The sequence below is a fragment of the Poecilia formosa genome, unplaced genomic scaffold (assembly GCF_000485575.1).
Source record: "Poecilia formosa unplaced genomic scaffold, Poecilia_formosa-5.1.2 Scaffold152, whole genome shotgun sequence".
Classification (NCBI taxonomy): Eukaryota; Metazoa; Chordata; class Actinopteri; order Cyprinodontiformes; family Poeciliidae; genus Poecilia; species Poecilia formosa.
Genome location: NW_006800091.1, coordinates 1,025,871 through 1,048,094, shown reverse-complemented (window position 1 = coordinate 1,048,094; position 22,224 = coordinate 1,025,871). Strand labels below are relative to the sequence as shown.

Genomic DNA, 22,224 nt, shown 5'->3' with positions numbered 1-22,224 from the left:
CACAAATAAAATTTGATTGATTGATTGATTTAAACTTTTTCATATATGTGAAATGATGCAAAGATTCTGCCACTTTTTTCTTCATCTGATTTGCCATTTGAAATGAATTGATTTCAGGTGTCTGACATGCTTCACAACTTCATATCAAAACTTCTCAGACAGCTCAGAACCCACGTTTGATCCTCAAATGAATACAAGACTATTCTTTAGATTTTTTCACTTTTGTTTAGAGAAAAAAATGCTTTACAGTTCACATATACATAAACCTTTAATAAAATACATTTTCTAATGCATTTAAGTGGCAAGACATCTTTCGGTGGCCTGCCAGTCAGGAAATAAAAAACAGGAATGAAAGGAGAAGTTTAGAGCAGCTGGATTCTTAATTTTGTGAGAGTGGCCACTGATCGTTTTATTTAGCTATAATGGATTATCGTCCTGCTGGGAACTCTGACTTATGTCTGAATTAATGTGGACAGACATCCAACCGTGACACCACAGACACTGTGCTTAATTTTATTTGTTGTATTATTCTTGAAGGATCTTAAGTGTTTGTAGGTTCTTCTTTCAAATGTGTTTCTTTGGGAGATAAACATCTGGTGTTGGGTTACTGACAGTAAAATGTATGTCGCATACAAAGTTTATTTCAGAATAAACTTAATTAATTTAATCAATACATTAAATAAATTAAGTTAGTTAATTTATTGATTAAATTAATATTACTTTGCTAACTTTATGCTTACATAAAAGCAAGCATAAAAGTATTGCTTACTTTAATATAAGCAATAAAAGTATAAACTCATATTTGCCTCCTGTGTTGACCAAAAATGAATGCCGTGTCATCAGGTTTTACTTTCACTCTGCATCATATAACTATTAATATTTATCACTATCTGAGCTCCATTGTAACTTTGTTGCTAATATTAGCAGGCTGACTTATTAATTTATAATATAAATGCAAAAAGTCCAAGTTTATCTCATCATCAGTTTTTTTTCCTTTCATTTAGGCAGAACTTTATGATCATACAACTATTAATCTTTATCTTAGCCTGAGCTCCACCTCATCAGTTCAAATTAAATTGGCTGTGTAAACAGTTGACCCTCAGCAAACCACAGCTGTCTGCAAATAGTTAATCATCCACTAATATGTGAGAACCCTACAACTTATAATTTTAATAGTTTAAACCCCAATATGATGTCTTAGCACTATAACAAAACCTAAGAACTACAATTTTCCATATCTCCACTCTTAGGGGCACAGCCAATCAGCAGAAAGGAAAATAAATGGCACTTGTGGATTGGCTGCTTTCCAATTGCTAGCCAAAAGTGAGTCAAGCAGCAATGCATCTAGGTATTTGAGATTCCCAAGCCAAATTTTCTTTACAATATTTTATATATGCGCTGCAGAAAACAATAGGTCAAGAGGCAAATTTTCTACAATTAATTTGGACTTACTATCCACAAAAAATACTGAGGCACAAATAGGCAGGGGGCCACTGTAGATTTTAAATTCTCAACATTTATGTCAGCCCTACTTTTAGTGTTAATGTCCACACTTAAGAACAAACCTTTCCTGGTTTAATTTCTCATAAACCAATGCTCAGAGAGAGGGAACATCAGGACAGCAAGACATCTTTAAAAGTTTTACTTTTAAAGACTTTTTAAAAGCCTTTAAAAGTCTTTGAAGACTTTCATTTTTTTGGGCTAAGACAAAAAAAAATGATTAAGTGAAACCTGACTGGATAAACAAAACAGCAGAAAATTTGTGAGCTGAAAATCCTTCAAAGATATTTGGAGCAGGCAATGATTTCTTGACATCTTATTTGGACGATTTATTGGGTCAAAATTGAGTCGGCAAGGCAGGTTTTACCATCAGGTGTTCAACTGATGCGTAATTATTTATATACCCTTCAACATAGTATAAACAAGCTATTGCTCATTTAAAGTGATGGATTAGTGGCACATCTTTTCTCCCTATTTTGCTTTGATGGAATGCATCCATCAGGCAACAATTCTCTGCCTCGACAGGCTAAAACCGTGATCTTTCAGGGTGATCAAAACTCTCACCAACCGCTACCTATCTCTGTCCCCATAAATGGCCGCTGAAGCACCTGTAAATCACAGCCTTGGCTTAATAACTTCTGCTGCTTCCTTTATAGGGACCTCTGAACCTGGAGCATTAACATGCAGGGGAGCAGCAGAGCGTGCTTACAGGGGCCAGGCTTCGGTTTCATAATATAAACAGATTAGATGTGGAGAAAGAACAGAAAATTATGAAAATGTATTTTTTCTTCTTGATACTATTATAACTAGCTTTAGTTTCAACACCAATGTCATCAAATTAGTTGCTGAGATTAGGGAGGATGGCACAACAAGACAAGAAAACAAGCAATCAAACAACGGTTCTAAGGAAAGCAGAGAAAACAAAGATGAATACTATAATTACCTCCCAAAGTATGTGTTGCAACCATCCATCACAGCTTATCGCCTGTCTTCAGCAGCTGATGTAGTTTGTGTGTGAGACTCTCTCAATAATGAGGGATTATCACAAACATTTAAGGAGCTCTTGCTTTGTGCAGTTTGACTAAAATGTTGCTGTTTTTCAAAACAGCTCTCACGGTTTGCTAATGTTGTTCAGTTTGATCTATTGTTATGCCACTTTGTCCTAAAATATCACTAACTATGCAGGTTTTTCAATATTAAGATGATAACCAGAACCACAAACTAAGCTGGAATTTATTTTTGCTCCAAGTATGAGGTTAACAAACCCTTAAATTTTATATAGGATAGGTCTATGGGTTACACAAAATATGTTTATTATGTATTGATTATTTTGCACAAAATCATTCTTGGACAATGAGATTTTAATCTGGTCAGTTCTGTCTATGATGAACTCCTGTCAGAATGAACCAATTTAGGGCTTCTTGTCACTTTAAATCCCAGTAAGTTGTTGAAAATGGCTGCAAACAGATGTGCAATTGTATAACCATACATCTTTGAAAAGCAGAAGTGGAGCCTCCAACACAACTAACAAAAGTGCAGCAAGTGGCTTCTGGATGACAAGTCAACAACAAACCCCCAGTCTTGTTTTCCAGACATTAAAAAACATTAACTCATGTTTTCGTTAAGTGCTTAGTCTCTGTTTAGAAGCAGTAGAGACCCAAATGGAAGAAAAAAAAAAATGCAAAATGTGAATTTTGCATAATATGCCCCCTTTAATAATAATCAAACTTAAATTATGTAAGGCTAGAATATTCAAAGGATCTCCAGTTTTCATTCATGTTCAAAGACATAGATGCTGAACTAGCATTAAGTGATATCACTTATGTCATTAAGGGGGACTTAGAGGACAGAGTCTTTAAGTGTTTTGTTTTCCATCTATCTAATGCAGCCCTTTTCACTGGGGACTTTCTTAAAAAGCATTTAAAGATTTCCACTTCCTTTTCCTTGCATCACATCAAGGTGCATGCATTAATTTTACTTTATCCTCATTATGCAGAAAAGTGCTGTGAGGTTTCCCTTCAAAGCCACCAGAGCATGCAGTGTTGTGCAAAAGCATTGCCTCTCTACAAGATGATTAGTTCAATGTTTCAGATTATTAAAAAAAAAACATTTTATAAAAATCAAACGGTAAGTGCAAAAAAGCAAATTTCAAATGATAATATCATTTAAATTTAAATTTAAATTTAAATTAAAAAATATCCAAACTAGCTTGGTGTGAAAATATAGTTATCCTCCATGTTCAGTCGTAATTTACCTGCCACATGTTCATTTTCAGTATCCACACACTGACCTGATGACTATCAGTCGTGTACAACCAAGAAATCACTTAAATAAAGCGTATCTCAAATCATGAAGTAGGCAAAAACATAACCCCCCCCCAAAAAAAACCCAAAAAGAAATTCAGAACAAAAGCAACACACCACCTCAAGAACCAATAAATATCCAGTAATTGACAGTTATTAGTCTGAAAAGGGGCTACAAAGCCATTTCTAAGGCTTTTGGAATCCAGCAAACCACAGAGAGAAATTATTCACAAATGGAGAAAACATGAAATAATAATGAACATTCCCAGAAGAGGCCAGTCTACCAAAATTACTCCAGGATCACATTAAGGACGCATCGACAAGATCGCAGAAGAAGAAAATCTAAACCTCAGCCACCCTCAATTGAATAGGTTAAGGTGATAGTTTGTGAATTAGATAAGCAGCGCCACACAGAGGGTGATTGACAGCACTAAGACCCGCCTTCTAACTCTCATTCATTGTTTAAAGTTAGCACTGAGAGCAGGCAGAAGAGCTCGTAAAGGAATATATTTTATAAATACTGCAGGTTTAATTGGTTTTAGTTAACAATAAAGCTGCATTCGTCACTAATGTATGAGTTGGTTCACCTTCAGCACAGTGGAGCCCAGTTCCAGGCCCACAAGAATCGTCCTGTCCACCAGCTCTGCGATCTTTGGGTCGACCACCTTCAGGGAGTCCTGGACGAGGTCTGTGACATCCACCTGCCAGTCTGGCCCCAGCATTGTGATGACTTGATCCGTTCCCTCCGTAGAAGTGGTGTGGAACTGGGTCAGCACTTTGACCATGGCCCGCTGGTACTGGAGTGCGCAGCCGCGATTCGTTCGCCGGTCGTCGTCATCATCATCTGCTTCGCTGTCCCTAGTGCTCCTTGGACAGAGAGAAGAAAAACACCCAAATATGTATCAGAGGATACCTGTTACGCAAAATGTGTGTCTTTAATGTTCTATAAACAGCCCAAGTGCTTAAAAAAACATTGATTCGTTTCAAAAGCCTTCAGGATGAAACTTTACACATTGCTCCGCAAAGCCTAGCCTGTTACCTAGCAACCCAAGCTGAGGTCCAGCACTATTTTAGAACAGAATATACTTTATTGATCCCCAATTACAAATTGCTTATTTGTTAAGAAGCTACTCCATTTAAAGTGCTAAATATAAGCAAATAGAAAGTGACAAGAGGCCCTAAAACAGCACATTCTGAAAGAAGCTCAGTACAAGGCAGAACTGAGCAGACTAAAATTTCATTACCTAAAATTTATTTTGTGGTAAACATTTAATGAACATGTTTTGCATCATCCACAGACGTAACCTGATCAAGGAAACACAGTAGGTCACCTTTAAAGAGTACAACTTCTGGTGAGTACTCATGAAATCTTGTTAGAATTGGACGATTTTAAAGGTCTAAGAAATATGTCAGAACTTGTCAGAAATTTATGAAGAAAATTTTAATTTCCATCATCTCTTATTTAAAACCAGTAGAATCTCACTGACTTATCCCGAGCACCACGTCTACTTTGCGACATGATCCTTCTGTTCTTCAGGGCCTCCAATAACAGTATGATTTCACATCATAATACTGGGAAGAATCTTGGCACCTCTCCGAACAAATCAATCAATCTCTCCGTTCTCACGGCGATGAGGGCAAAGTCCTCCAAGGCAGCAGAAAAAAACCCGCTAATCACCTCAAAGCAGGGTTCTGGATGGATGCCCGTTTTTAATCACAGGAGCCTTGGGCAGCGAGGTCAGGCATGCCAGGTGCATCCCGCACTAAGTGAAATCTGCTCGACATCAAAATGTATGAATTACCCAACATCCCTCAACAGGCTGCACAATCTGCCAGGTCTGCCTTAAAAAGTGCTGCTTTCAAAAGACTGCACTGAAAACAAAACGACTCCAAAGACTCTAAATAGGTTGCCTCGTCACACTTTGTCAATCCATTTATTTATTACCCCAGGGTTTTGTCAAATCCATACAGGCAAGTTGTCAAAAGATGAAAAGTAACCATTTTGAAAGAGTCGAAAATCCCTAAAATATATATTTAAAATATTTTTTTCTGTCAAACTGCCAGAAGCCTGGAAAACTGCTGTTCAAAACCATTTTGAAATATTAGAGCACAATATCTTAAATAAATCCATATCCATAAATTTCAGAAAGTTAAGTATTTATATAGAATGTTACTTATAGAGTACCTTATAGTCATAAAGTCCTTCACAAGAGCATGAATACTTTTTTCCAGTTCAGGACATGAGACAATAGAGATTAGTATGGTAATATTTCTCAGATTATTACAACAGGATCAAACAGATTTGGTATGTACGTCCGAAGTAAAACCAGAATCAAAAATTATGCCAGAAGAACAAAGAGGCCCAAGTTGTCTCCTTAGTTATAGATAATTATAGATATAGATAATTATCTATAGAACAAAACTGTCTGTCATTTACTCTTCAACATTATCTAGGTACTGAATGTCATCTGCATCACAATGATATCTATCTATAATATGCCAACAGGGCAATGCATACATTAAAACTAGCAGAGACCAAAAACAGAGCCTTGAGGTACACCAATACAGTCTGGATGAGAGGGAGATCCATACTTAAAAATAGCTTAAAAGAAGATATTTGTCCAAATACTAACGTTTTTATTACATTTTTTCCCCCCAAAAAAACTGACATTTTATGTAATAAATTAGCACTGAAAAAAATGACCTAGAACACAGCTACACATTGGCCAGTTCCCAGTGGTGGACACCACTAACTAAACAGTTAGCTGCTCTGACCCTAAAGGATTAATCATAAACATTAGCTATGCTAAGACACTACAGTATTTAGTGGAAGCTAATGGTAAATGCTAACTTCAATTCAAATTATATCTGCCCTTGAAAGAAAACAACCTTTGGGCACCAACTTAATTTTGACATTATAATTTACATGTTCAACAATTCCCTTAGATTTTGTATTTATATTCATATCTTATCCTCTATTGTCCAGGTTTTATTTTGTGCCTGTATGTTTCTTGTTTGAAATAAAGTTTTGGTGGAAAAAACTTCGTTGCATAAACATTCTTTACCATTTTCAAAATTCGAGCAGGAATATGAATGTGTAACTACTTAAAGATTTATTAACATTCGAAAACCAAAACTTCAACACAGGTGTTGAACTTAATTCAACTGTAGGTTTACAAAAAAAGCCAAGTAAAGTAGTGGAAACATTCATTAAGGGGAAGGTAAGTACAATAAGCATGTTCAAAGTTAGCAAAAGTGCTGAAGAGCTAAATAAAAAATTAGTTCCACTACTAGAGCATTAGCAGACGTGTGGCCACTGCTGTCAGTTTCATATATTAAAGAGATTCTGTAGTTTTAGAAAAATCTCGATTTCAAAATCTTTATACTCTTTCTTGAAATGTAATGATAACTTCTTACAAATTGTGTCCCCCTGTTTGTCAGTCAGCTTTACCTTGACCTAAGTCAAAAGAGGGAATGTTGACTGTTTTGGAAGTTTTCAGCAATCTACAAGGTCCACATCAGGTTGCCAGACTCCAACAATTACACAAAAAAATTACATTGCATTAAAATAGTTCATAGATTGCACTTTAGGTCTTTCATTTTAAATCAATAATACAAATCTAGATGTAATTCATATTTTAAATAAAAATGTTGTGCAATCATGGCCTGAAAATAATTGTGCAAGGTACAACAGAACTTTTTATTCTGAACTTTGGACCGACCTACAACATGCTGCACGCCTACCAGGGTATGAAACTGTTTTGGAATGACTTCAAGTAGATTTGAAAGTAATTCGATCAATTTTAGACGGAGTTCACTCATGAGTTACGCTGTTCCATCTGAGAGGAATATAAATGTGTAAAAGATTAGGATAGTTTTCTATAAAAATATTTTACTGTTTATATGAGGTTGGGTTTTGTGAAGTACATAATCACAGTTTCTATGTGATTGCGATGGTAAAAGGAAAAAGGCAATGAAGGTCACTGAAGCTCGTCTCAGAGGGTCTGAGTGCATATGCCTGCTGCACATTTGGGTTTATTTGCTTAATATTTGAACAATTTCTTTCCACTTTACAATTATGTGGTATACTGTGTTTGCCTATCACAATAAATCAACATATAACCCATTGCAATGTGCAGCTCTAAGGTGGCAAAATGGAAAAAAAAAAGGTTCAAGGGATGGAAAAACAAGGCAGTGTACAGCAGAAAGATTCTAAATAAGAGTTAGTGTAAGAGTTTACCAACTTGACTCAGGTCACTGAGAGTTTGCCTTCCAGACTGTGCACCTGAAAAGGTGATTTCTTTCCTCCTCTGGAAACATATTGTCTGGTCTTGTTAGAATCTCTGATACAAGAACACAGAGCTGCAGCTTCAGTGCACATGGGTTGCTCATTCGATTACACTTCCTTTCCTTTTTTAGAGCATCTTGCTGGATAACTCAGCCAGTGAGCAATTCTGCTGCGCCGAAGCAAAGGCCCACTCCAGGCCGGGAGACCCTGGGCCGTCCGAAGGGGTCAGAGTGACTCATGTTGAAGAAAACAGCAGACGGGATGAGTAAATGGGAGCCAGATTGACGTGAATAAAAAGACAATAACTCTCTTTATTGCAGACTGTCATTGTGATGATGAGCTACAGAAGTTAGTTAGGGTCAGTAAACAGTCCAATAAATTATCTTGGATATCTTTTTTCTATCTTATAGCTTATAATTATTTACAATTACCTCTGAAGCTTTTATACACATCTAATTTATCATAGCAAATCATAATGACTGTAAATAAATAAGACCAAAGTGTACCAAACGGCAAACTTGATTTAGTGCCATTGTTGATGCTGGGGTTACTTGACCTCTATGGTATAGTCAAAGTTTGCTAATCACGCTGATAGTTGTTTCAAACCTCTGTTTTCAGACACTAAAACCTGAAAAGCAACTATTTTACTTTCTATTATTGCTAGTTTAGTAGCAGGGTTATAATAGTTTTATTTTATTTTTTATTATAGTTTAAACTTATTTTGTGACTTTTTCTTTGTGTAATCCAGTTTAGAATGCGTTTTCTAGTTTTTAATTATTATAAATTAAATGTTTAGTTTTTATCAATTATAGAAGTAATTTTAGTTTTGTCATACTTTGATAAATTTTTAGGTGCAGAATTCATATCAGTTTGAAAGGCTAATGAATATATTTATAAAGCTAGTTTTATAAACGCATGGTATAACTCCAGTTATAATTTTCCTATTAATTACTATTTTTGTTTATTTCAGTTAAGGAAAATGTTTTCTCAAGTTCAGTTTTTGTTACTTCTTTAGCTTTAGTTAACTATTATAATCTTGTTTAGTAGCTGTGCTAGAAGTAGTAAAAACAAAAGTTAAAAGACAAGATTGACAAGATGTGTATGGCTTATACATGTTGTGATATTTCTCTTTAAAAATCGTGGACAATTTTTGAATACAAACTGTTTCAACAATCAATGCTGCAAAACTCATGATTAAAACAAACTGAATAACGTGTCATGGTAGTTTTCCTTGGAAATGATGGACAATTTTTTCTTTTCTTATCTGAACCCTGCGGCAAAACAAGAATCAGGAAGATTTCATTGCTGTACAGAAGCTATTTGAGATATTTTGTTTTTGCACATGATTACCACATGCTTGTTATCCAAAGTGCACGGAGCTCCGACGTCTTCCAGCCTCCGATCTGTTATCCGGGATTTTACGGGTAGTTGCTTGTTTTGGTCCAATTAGATGCTTTGCCTCAGGTGGAAAGCAGCAACGCTTCCTCTCACAAAATGATGCTCTCAAGTGCAAACGGTGCTGCGAGGCGGCTGTGTGTGTCATACTCATCTTAACCTATTTCCAACAACACGGCCAAGATGCAGACCTGATGTAGCAATGTGTAAAGAACGCAGAAAGCTGTTCAGGATGAATGTGTGTTGCACTTTCCTGAGATGTGAGAAAATGGGCCGAGGAGGAGTAGAAGACTATAAGTCAGGTTCCTAATAAAGAATGCAGTCCTACATTACGGTTCTTTGATTTATTAAAATATTTCAAACAGAGAAGCCAAAAACAATTCCAGAACAAAATGTTTAATATGGGCATTAGAACTAACATGGATGGCTACCATCGCCACTGCCAGGGAACGTCAACAGACCAATTTCATTTCTACCCAACCCTGAATACAAATAGCATGTTTACGGTGCAGTCAGAGAAATGAAGGAATTGTAAATGAGCCTGGCTGCTTGGAAAACATATTGCAGAGCAACAATATTAAAAAAAAATATCCAGAGGGAATTAATGTGTAGTAATTAAAGATATTTTGACATTTGTTAATAAAACTGAGTCCAGACAAAGACTTCTATGAGTCTTTCAGATAAGATTACACTCCTGTATTAATCTCCAATGTGTTATTTTTCAAAAACAAAGCATTTTTAATTCACTGATCACTAAAAATATATAATTTCGTACCACAAAACTGGTTTACTCAGCTTGTGAGCTATCACTACAAATGGCTAAAAATACACAGAGCCTTATACGAGCATGCAAAAGCTAAAGTCAATAACTAATTGCGTTTGGGTTTAAGTTTTAGGTAAATTTTCACATTGGTTGCATACTATATTTAAAATAGATAAAAAACAAACAAACAAACAAACAAAAACAAAAAAAACAAGCATGCTAATATCACCCCAGCCATCCAGTTAAATTTAGTGCATTTTAACTGTAGGTAAAATGTTCCACCCAGGATGCAAAGTTCAGTAAAAAATGCCCTCTAAAATAGCAAACATAGTTTACAGAAGTAATACTCTATATAACCAAAAACTGACAAAAACGACAGTGGCCTGAGTCAACAAAGCATGCTAATCCTAATTTTAGTATGCTAACATCTCCAGCAAATTTTAACCATCACTTAGATTTTTCACCCACCATAAAAAGATTACACCAGAGTCACAGTAAACTGTGTGCAGTGGTTGTCCACTGTATCATTTACATCAGACTAAGTCTGATATTATGTTGCTCAAAATAAAACTTTACTTTAAACCTAATTGTGAATAATCTGGCCTCAATATCCTTCACATCACGAAAGTTTTTGACAAAGATGCAGCTGCAGTCCAGGCCTGTTTTTCCCAAGTCATTTTCTGTGCATACCAACTTCCTCACTGCCTTCATGACAGCAGTAATCAGGAGCCTTTAGTGAAGCATTTTTTTTGGCTGCTTTGATTGCCACACAGCTAAGCCACGGGATTTCCTCTCACCACAGGTGAAGCTTTTCTCTCCTGCATGCTGTCATTTGATTTTACTACCAGCATGTACCCTTTACTTTTCTGTGGGTTTCTCTGCCACATAAAGAAACTGCACACAAAGCCTGCCAGTCACTTTTGATGATGCCACATTCAGACTATGAAACCATTGATGTCGACTAGAATGGCCTTCCCACAGGAACCTCCATGTTTTCAGTGATATTCTGTCGTCAGTGTTGGACATGTCCTTTCATGTTACGTGCCGTGTTTTGTTTTTCAGTTGTCTGATGCAGCAGGTACCAACTTGTTACTATATTTAAAGGTGAATTGAGTGATGTTTATACACTGAAATTCATTTGGGGAAAATATCCAACAGGTAAGAGCTGAACTAATGTGGCACCTAAGCTAGAAGAGCTGTAGCTTAGCGAGACGTGTCGTTTAACTGGAAGCACATTCTGATATGGTTTTGCATTTCTTGATTGAGTCAGTTGTGAGAGGTTTTGAAAACTCAACTTGTTACTATATTTAAAACTCAGAACTCATTTCATGGATAATATACTTCTTGCATAATTCCTCATGAAAACAAGCAGGAAGAATTTAGCAAACCTGCCTATGTAGCACAATTAATATCCAGGTACTTCCTGAAGTTACTAAATAAATATCCAGATATTTGCTCTTCCTTGGGTCACAATTAGTGAGTTTTAGTTTTTGCTAAAATGGGACCAAATTTCTATGTTTCAAAACTATAGAATCGTCCATGTCACCCCAAAAAGTGGGAAGCTTGACAGGTTGAACTTTTACCATGACTATACTGACAAAAAACACTTGGGCAAACAATCGCAGTCACTCCATTCAAAAATCCAATCCCTCATTTTTGACGTCCATCATGGTGTCTCAAAGGTATTAGATGTAGCTACAAAGGATCAATAGAGTGGCTGTTTTAATGCATGTTAATACACTGGTTAAGTGAAAGCACAGCTTCTACAGTGGTCGAGTTTGCAGTTGAGGGTTTCGCATCTGTGGGTGCTTCTAACTTTAAACAGTCAGAAACCTGAATGTTATGTTAACTTCCTACTGAACTACCGTTGGCTGAGAGTTGGCCTAACAACAGACCAGCTGTTAGCGATGTACCAAGTACCTCTCACTCAAAGGTGGCTGGAAAATGAAAGTACTGAAACAGACTGTTGCTTCAGTGCAGCACTCCTTCTAAAGCTACTGTTCATATTGCAGATACTTATAGGAAAAACGACAAAGTCACAGGGAAGGAGATATAGGCCATTGTCCGCGTGGTCAATAGGCTGCATTTGTGCACACAAAGTCTTTACGTGCTCGGGCTTTTGCCACAAATTAAGCGCCACTCATAATCACTCACTGCCACATCGATTGGCTGATCTTGTTACAGACTTGTACGTGCAGCACTTTGTAGCCATCAGAAACCCTGACACTGCAAAAAGAGAATAAATGAGCCTCTCAGAAAGATTATAAACAGCACAAGCTCTGCAGACAACGGCAGCTGGCAGCTATTGCTTGAAAGTTAGAATATTGAGACTGATGGACAGCACGGATTGCAGGTGTCAATATGCTTTTGCTTCAAATTTTGAGGCAAAATCCAGAAAGTTCTTTTATTTTTCTGTTTTTTCTTTGAGAAATAAGAGCTGTTCCCTCAGTTCGCTCACAATCAAACCTCCAGCTTTATTTTAAATGCCATTCATCCTGTCATCTTTGTGCAATATTTATTTTTGTCTGAATAAGCCCAAAGTCTTTATTCTTTAACTTTCAAAGTATGGTGTCACTTTGCCGTCCAGACTGCCTTTTTTGTATTGTTTCTCCTCCATATTGGTGTTATCTGGGGCGCCTCAACCTTCTCTGCCATTTCCTGCTGAGCAGCCACAAGCATTAAGACACCAGGGGTCCTGTTTTTATCTCCTGACTTTATCCTGGACTGGAAAAAAGTCCATGCTCATTGGACTCTCACTGCCACAATCACTCTATAATACAGTGCCCTGCTAAAGTACTTAAACCCATTGAACTCTTTCACCCTTTTCTTAGAGTAAGAACAGTTTCAATGGATTTTTGTGCTAGAAAACCCAAAGTAGAAGATAAATGTGAAGCGCAAGTAAAGCTGCACTTGTTTTTAAAAAGAAATTATTGAAAACAAAATTGTAAACATGTGGAATACATTTATCATTAGCCAGTATTTACTCTATGTACTGGCTAATGAGTGCCAGTACCTCTGCAGTTAAAGCTGCAAGTGTTTTCCTAGAGCAAATATCTTAGTGCACTTGAAATAAGACATGCATGAAGTGAACTCTGGTACGGTTTGAATGCGTATGTGAATGCCAAGCGGACCAGAGACCCCTCCAAAAGCAAGGAAGTGGACTACAGTGCAGGGCATTCTGGGTAAACATAACCAAAACAAATGTGAGAGTTTAGCGCCAGCCGGAGAAATGGCGCATGGTCTTTTACCAAAGACTAAAGAGAAATCCTACAACTGCAAAAACCTGATGCCACTCCATGTCTTTTTCAGCTGCAATCAATGTCTTCTTCAGAGGTTTTCATGTCGGTTCCTTCAGTGGTTCATGGAGTAATGCCACAGCAGGCGAGAGGGGAACAGGTTTTTCAATTAGTTTGGATCTTTTGACATACTGCAGTGTGAAAGAAAACTACAGCGGCTGAGAATGTAACAAATGTTGCAATTTTGGTCCCCAGTCACACCAAGTCTAATGGTGTGAAAAGACCCTAATTGAGCTGCCCTCTTTTTTTTTAGGGCAGTTTTAGTTTCAACTCTTCTAATAAGACGATAGAAATTGGCTTGTAATATTGAATTTTAATCAGAAATGTATATTTTTCTTAAACTTATGGAGAATAAAACTGACAAATATGAATGAGTAGAGCTGCATTTAGGATTCAACCAGATAAAGACAGAGAGAATGTCAGTAGAAAGAACGAGAGGGAAGTAAAAGGAATGTAAAGGGCCAGATGCAACATGATGCAATGGTATGAAAGTTTTGACATCTACTAACATTTATCAATTTTTCATTTTTCAAAGAAGACATGAATAGGATGAATGGGGATCCATCTCTGAAAACTAAACTTTTACCAAAGTAGGTTTTGTGCCCTGAACCCCAGGAACATAACTTGGAGAAAAAGGAAGAGACTGAACTCTCACCGGTGAGCGAGTGCGTGTGTGTGCGCATGTGTGTAGCCCAGCCTCACCTTCTGTCAGGCAGAATGGGAACCCTCCAGCCTTTGATGAAGCTCAGAGCGTTGTCGGTGAGCTCCACCTGCAGGGGGAGCTTGGGCACCCAGACGGTGAGCTCCAGCGGCGCACTCAGGTGCTCGTAGCTGAAGATGACTCGGGCGTTCATGGAGCCCCGCGTCTCCTTGCCGTTGACGAACACATAGTCGCAATTCATGGAGACCTGGAAGAGATCACGGTCAGCCGTCAGAGGCCATCTATATGGTAATGGTCACATCGGCCCGGGGGGAGAATCTCAAAGATTTGTGATGATACGTACGGCACAGCGTGGAGTTTCTGCTACAAATCACAGTAGAACACTTAATAAGTTTGGGCAGAAACAGAACATGCATTTGCTTCCCTTGAAAGTAATCAGATGCACTCCAGAGGTATGAAGATTTGATTTCTTTTTACTTTCTATTCCTGTATGGATTGGTCAATATTGTGTAGCTTGATTAGGAACAGAGTTTACTTTAATTGCATTTATTCATTAACATGTCATTTAGTTTTGCCTTATTTTAACTTTACTTCAGTATTTGCAATAGAAACCAGATAAAAATACTTGGTAAGATTTTGGGTTTTGCTGTATATAAGGCAGTATTTATGCTAAATGGGTGTAATAATTATTGAATAGTGAATAAAAGTGAGAAAGAACTCAAAAAGGTTGTTGTTTCTTAACTGGGAAGCTACATTTAACAACAAGAGGGAAGTCTTTAAGTGTACCAACACATTTGCTCTAGAAACTAAAAACACTTGATAAGTGACAGTCTGTTCTATTACTATCAAATCAGAAGTCTTCCACATGGTTGTTAGTCATAACATGAACATAAAATGTTATTATTGATCTTCTATGGTAAGTTAGCTGAAGTCACGATTATCAAAACAAAATTTCATTCTTGAAAAATGTTAGTTTAAGTGCAATTGATCCATGAGTTTGACTTTATTGGGTTGTTAAAATTAATGAGATGTTACATTTTAAATGTAACTGTAGATCATTAAAGCACAATTACTGTGCACATTTTCCAGATATTTAGACAAAAGATGACTTCACAGGATTTACACACTATAAAAAAGTCTATTTTCTGAATGACCTCTGCAAACCCAAAACTAAAAAAAAAAACAAAATCGTATTTTTTACTTGTGGTCCAAAAGTTTGGAAGCTTTTTATATTCTGACCAACACGACATTCCAGGAGCCTGCCAACATTGAGGGAAAATCTGGAATGAATCGGTGGAAATCAGCTGCTGTGTTGGGCCGCAGTGAGGAAACCGGAGGCTTCCTCGGCTCGGCAGAACAAAGCCGACAACAACTGCTGCAAACAAAAATGCTTACAGGCTGCGGGTTCCTCTCTAATCTCATTTGCATCCTTTATACAGTCAAATTAGTGCTTCCAAGTAACCTCAGTGTTTGTTAAGCTTGTGCAGAGCAAATTAGGCGTTTACACCAAGTCCCTGACATCAGAACCGTGTCGCCGTAATCGTCTATGAACAATTACACGTAATACGCCACAAGAAGCTCTTAGGCAAACATGTCACTCTTCTGACATTTAAGATGAACTTTGCTTAGACCTGCTCATAAATAAACATATTCACACATTTCACCTTTCACGACACATTCCTGTAATGGCATATCATTTGAGGCACAGAGAGCATGAATTCAATATATCGACTTTTCTAAATTTAACTCTAAACCATTTTTCAGATTTCCCATCAAATCGAAAATCCTCCACAGCTTCATTTGAATTATAATAAATACCCCCCCACCCTTCTATCCCCAACAGTAAATTATTAACTGCAGAGGAACTGGAGGGCTTTGCTTTTGGGTTCCTGCTAAAGATTTATCAGATGCTGGGAGGTGGCTGGCATTGTAATCAGAGGATCTAATCTGCGGCGAATGGAGGTCGGCCTGGCCAGTCTTCTCAGGGCTGGGGATTCATCATAACTGGGAAGAGGTCTGGGTAATATAATTTCCCACATGCAGACACCGCAGCTGGAGTGGAAGGCCTTGGGAAGATGACAGGGTTCCTCTCTTCGGTTCAGCTGATGCAAGTTTTTATTTATTTACTGAATTTAAAGACAAACTTCAAATTTCGTACATATGACTTTAATATCTATAAGCTAACCAATCATGGCGGTCTTATAAAATCAAATCTGTCTCATAGCCTGTTGATAAACTTAATCCATATAAAGTTGGGGTCTTGATCTTTTCAGGGCTTTTACAATTGCATTTCTATTTTGCTTTAGGGATGAAATTTCACATAGGAGGCTCCAACTGCTTACCAAAGATAGTGCTGCAAAGTTTCCTGTCTTGGCATGTATGCAGTTTTTTGTTCTTTTTTGTAAAAAACATGTATTCTCCAAGAAAATGTGACATATTTGAAATAAGATGTTAGAGTTGCACAAAATCATTCTTAGATAATCAGATTTTAGTCTGGTCAGTTCTGTCTAGTTTGAACTCCTTTCAGAATGAGCTGTTTAAGGCTCTATCACTTTGAATCCAGATAAACTGCTGCTGGCCACACCTCCACCAACCCAACACTTGAAGTGAAATTAGCTGCAAACAGATGCACAATTAGAGAACTGTACATCTTTGGAAAGCAGAAGTGGAGCCTCCTGCACAACCACGATTCAGCAAGTGGTTCTTGGATGGTAAGGCAACAATAAAACACTTTTCTTTTCCAGCAAAGTTTTTGAAACAGCTCACCAGACAACAACAAAAAAAAAAACCCTAAAAAAATGACTGTTTTTTTTTACAAAGACTGCTGATTTTTTTTTAATCGATTAGACAGTTTCTAGCAGCAAAAAACCCAAATGAAACTACAAAATTGCACAATATCTGAATTTTGCATAACGGGTCCCCTTTTACCAAACATCCAGTGCAAATGTGTAAATATATGTGTTTTTTTATTTTTTTTTATATAAAAAGTCCCAACCATAAGCTACTGTTAAAATTTCTCTCATTATGGTGGGAATTGGAAGCTGTATTTTCTGAGGTGGCAAAAACGATAAGAACTACCGATATATATGATCAGAGCTACAAGATAAACAGAAAACTCAACACGACCCCCAGCCAGCTATGATTAATCATAGTACAGAGTGCTGACAGCATGAGCCTGACGCGTCCCCACCAACTGCCCGAAAAAAAAAAAAAACCTTCCCGGAGAGGAAGAGGAGCCCTTCAGCTCCTGCAGCTACAGCCGCTGATAAACTTGGCTGGCTAATTGCAAGTCAAAAGCTGTTAGCAACTCTGGGTATCAGTGGTCCTGAGGGGGCTCGCTGAGGAGGGCTTTCACACTCTGAGCCACCACATGCCGTCACACGGCCGCTAATGCTCTGTGGCATCCTCCGTGGGGCCGGCAGATTGCCTGGGTGGAGACGGATGGTGGGAGCGCTGCGTCAGAACCGTAGCTGATCTCGGAGCACCACATTGAGGACCGGTAGGGTTAATGTGAAGGTGAAAACACCAAAGGGTGTTTCACACATTTATTCCGTGACATTAACTGAACTAATTTCCCAAATAAAGGCAGCAGTTTCTGTCCTTTCAGTGATTTACCCTAATGAGAGCTCTCACACAGCATCGCTGATGATGCGGTTTAAGTTAGTTCACTCACTTCTTGCAGAAACAGCAGTGTGATGCCAGTATTCTGCCATTAAATGAACTGAAAGGATTGTTTAGTGTGGTTCTGTAATAGTTTTCTTACATGTGGCATCATATCCCATTGAATTTGTGGAAAACTGAATAAATCTTCTTCTGTTTTTTGTAACTTGTAGTGATCCGCACATGTAATGTCCTTATAACACTGAAAAAGTTCAAAACCACCTAGTAATTTATGGCTCATTTGTATTTGTGTTTAGTATGCTCCACTTTGATTGTCTTTATTGTTTGTAAAACAACAAGAGCAAAAAAAAGGTAAAAAAATAAATAAATAAAAAATTAAAAATGGAGCCATCCTGTTTGGCACTCACTCACACTGCAGTGCAACAGAAATCCTCCCAGATTTTGTTTTAAAATTAAATGTTGAACTAAATTAATTGCTCTGACATTTTAACAAATGACGTCGTCATTTAGGGATAATGCATGTGTTTCGGTGCAGACAGAGCTGACATATGGTTAGCTCTGCAGGGACTGTGTCTTGTGGTTGTTTTGACATTTTTTTTCTCTGTGTGATGAATATTATGTGTTTGCTTGAGGAGCGGCACTGTCAGCGAGTTCATTTAGCTCGGTTGGCTAAATGAAGCAGCCCCCATTAGCCTGTTGATGATATTATTGATGATTTAAATTATCCATTGTTTGGGTGATCTTTGAACTTAAAAGCTGTTTGTTTAGATGTAATAAGGAACAATCATCACTTCATGAGGCTACCCGAATTTTTTTCCTCTAACCTCTGCAAGTATTTCACCATCAGGACATATTAGTTTTATATTCCAGAGATTGTAAATGTCCAAGTGTGCTCCAGTTCTCACAGTAATTATTAAATACAAACATGGCCTTAATCTGAGATCTTGAACTACGGTCCACATTAAATTCATGGTACTACCAAAGGTAAATGTGTCACACTAACATGGAGGAGAAAAACATGCAGGGCACTGAAGTCATGCAGGATGAACACAGGCGTGTGATGTGATGTGCAGACACAGGGCCTTATCTCTGGCCTCAGATGGGGTTACGTGAGTCACATCCCCATAGGAGACAATGATCAGTGGGGGACGGTCAGAGTTGTCCACCACGGCCAGCAAATCCTCCCTACCCCCTGAAACGCTGTCACGCTTTTTTCCCTTTGGTCGTTCCACCTTCTACAGCAGCCGTGCACGAACACACACAGGTTCACGCTCACACAAAAACTGGCTTATCTGCTACAGGCTCTACATGCACACTGTAGCTTAGTTATTTCCAGAGAAGAAAGAACTAAATAAATAAAAGCGACAGTAAAGAAAAATGACAGCCTCCCACCTATTTTTACTCCCAAAGTTTGAAGGAAAAAAACAACAGCCAGTGGGTTGGCAAATATCCAAATGAGAGCAAGAGGTTTGAAAAAAGGTTATACTAAGAGTGGAAGCCTGTTGTAGTTTTTGTTAAAGTGTTTGAGCTAAGGGCCTTTGTAATGAAAGCAGTCCAGACCTTACCAGGTACCTACATTTTACCTCAGAGTATCTCCAGGGTATTTACAGGTTACCCTATAGGGTAGTGTTTCCCCAACCAGGTTTTCAAGGCCCAATACCCTGTACATTTTAGATGTCTCCCTGCTGTGAAACACCTGATTCAGCTGATTCACAGTTCAGCAAACACCTGTCAATTGAAATCACCTGGACTGAAGTAAGGAAACACCTAAAATATGCAGGGCAGTGTGCCTTGATGACCAGGGTTGAGAAACACTGCAATAGGGTATATGCCTGCAGGATTCCCATTGACAACTTGCTGGGTAACTAACAGACTTTTAGGCTACCTATGGGGTACTAATAGAAATACCTACAGGATTTTTTAAGGGTACTTACATTGTACCTGAAGGGTTTTGCTGGTTAACTTACAGGTTACCCATATGATCCCAGCAGAGAACTAGAAAGATTGTCTTTGGGTACATATTGGATAGGATAGGATAGCCACAGGGTACTTACAGAAAAATAAGTCACATCACAATACAATGCAGACCTCATTGTATTGAGGTCTGCATTGTTACTCATTGAAGTAACAAGCAGGCACCCTGCAAGTTATTTCCAGGAACCCCTTAGGTACCCAGCAGTTTTCATGGGTTGGTTCCCAGTCTCTCCAGCCTCACCAGAATCCCTTTTATCCATTCTGAGGGTCGTTTTATTGAACTGTCATGACTCATGTATTTCCTGGGCTTGAAGGGCTCATTTTAAATTAGCCGAGAATGTTCAATGGCAGGATCGTCGAAGCAAGTCCACTCAATATCACACGGCCCGCCGCCTTGTCTTTAATGGATCATGAAAAATGATGAATGATGTGCTGAGGCCAGCCATCCCCCTGCAACACCTGCTCTCTTCTATTGACAACACAATGCAGGGCAACCGAAGCACCAACACCCCCACCTTCAAGACACAAGTCTATACAGTTGATACATTGATCAAAATCCTGCCATGGCCCTCATTTATAATTTAATTTGTTCTCTCCCAAGCATATAAGTTATTAACAGGTGCAAACTCTAGTACAAGATGCGAAGAGTACAAAGAGAAGTTGGTCCAGTAGATAAGAAAGAGAATACACTGGACATATGCAGGAGCAGACAGAGCACAATAAGAACTAATGGTGTCATGGCCCCGGTCTGTAAAATCTGCCTGAGTCGACCTTCAGGAGCTGCTCGACCATGGAGAGAGCTTTCATTAGTCTGACTCCATGTGATTATCACTGAGAACAGATTCATTATTCTTGAAATGGAAGAAATGAGTGGGCTAAAATGTAAAGATTTCACTTAGGGGAAGCCAGTAACGAGCCTGACAACTTAAAGTTGATTACATTCTGACCTCCTGCTCGCTCGTATTTCATTTTTATATATATATATATATATGTTCCCGTGTTCAAACTGTCCCAAAACCTTTAAATACGATCCTGGAGTTGGAGACATGATAAAGCAGAAACAGGTTCAAAAGGAATGATTTATTTTTTATTTATTTTTTTGCTCCTTGTCAGGTTCTCTGGTAAAGGCAGAGAGTTGACTTAAAAACAACCTTTTTTTTTGTTGCAGCTGTCACTGCGGCCCTGACTGAAAAACATGAGGCAGACGATATGTGAAAAACTAAATTTTCTAGTCTCTCTCTAATGCACAAACTTGTGAAAGCCTGGAAGAATCATCTAACCCCAGTGAGTCAGTGCAGTTACTGTGGTTACAAGCCTTCACAAGCAGCTTCAAAGGCAGCCTAATTCGTCAGAGTTATGCTTTAAGCATGTTTTTATCCAGAAACATACGTTAAAAATAGGTTTTACTATGATAAGGAGATGGTGCTGTTTGTATCCATACAGTATCTGATAAATAACCATGCAAGTTTGGACTTTTTAAAGCAGAATCAGCTTCACAAAAACAACACAGTATACTATAATTCCTCTTATATTTAAAGGTAATGATGATTTGTTTTTAAAAGTTATGCACACACTCTTTCAGACGAACAAATATGGTTTCAGCTCCTTTTTGTTTGTACCTCCAGAGAATCTTCAGTGGATGTGTTTTGTTTGGGGTTAATTACATTTTCTTTTCTAAACTGAATAGATTTTATTGTACAACCTACAAAAAAAAGACAGAAAAATCTTGTTTAACAAGGTTATTGTGATGCAGAACCAAAATGCTCTCAAACAAACAAGACCAAACAAGAAAGGTAGTTTGTGATTTATTTTCATCTCTAAATGACTGCTTTCTGAAGCGTTAGTCTCCTTAGTTTAGTGTTGATTTCTTAAAAATCAACACTAAACACAAGGAAAAGCAGTCATAATTGCCAAAAAGGAGAGGAAACTGCAGATGCATTATTTGTCTGACTGTAACGTTTCAAGTCCCATGCATTGAAACTCTGAAATGTAACATATTTGGACATTTGAATGGCCGTTCTCTGCCTTATATCAGTTTTAATGACCATTAGAGTTTCAACTGTCACTTCTGTGTCTGTGGTGTGGATCCTCTTTGTTTCAAGTTGAACAAGTCACTTCTGAGAAGATGAATTGGTTAAACCCCAGCTGAACAAAAACTGCCCTTAAATCAAAGTGAAAACCCCCCACATCAGTTTCCACAGCCACAGTTTGAAAATGTATCACTAGGGTGCAACATCGATTGGAAAACATCAACCCAGATTCTCCAATATGCTCAAATGGACTGAAGTGGTCATTATCTTGTGCTTAAAAAGAAATGTATTTGTCATTCAATGAAAATCAATGGATTTCTCGTTCCTGGCAGCAGTTATTCCCACATCCAAACTGTGATAAGACAGCTTTGAGGGTGTTACATATAAAATAAC

The 22,224-nt window shown here is 37.9% G+C and overlaps 1 protein-coding gene across 1 annotated transcript in view; it reads right to left on the bottom strand.

Moving 5' to 3' along the window:
• The window catches only part of tmem132e (transmembrane protein 132E), a 142,800-nt gene that overhangs the window by 23,334 nt on the left and 97,242 nt on the right, over positions 1 to 22,224 (bottom strand). Inside the window, exons 6-7 of the mRNA XM_007563873.2 lie at positions 14,248 to 14,453; positions 4,391 to 4,670 (exon numbers count right to left, since the gene is read on the bottom strand). Coding sequence (XP_007563935.1) covers positions 4,391 to 4,670; positions 14,248 to 14,453 — 486 coding nt within the window. The remainder of the gene's footprint in view (positions 1 to 4,390; positions 4,671 to 14,247; positions 14,454 to 22,224) is intronic.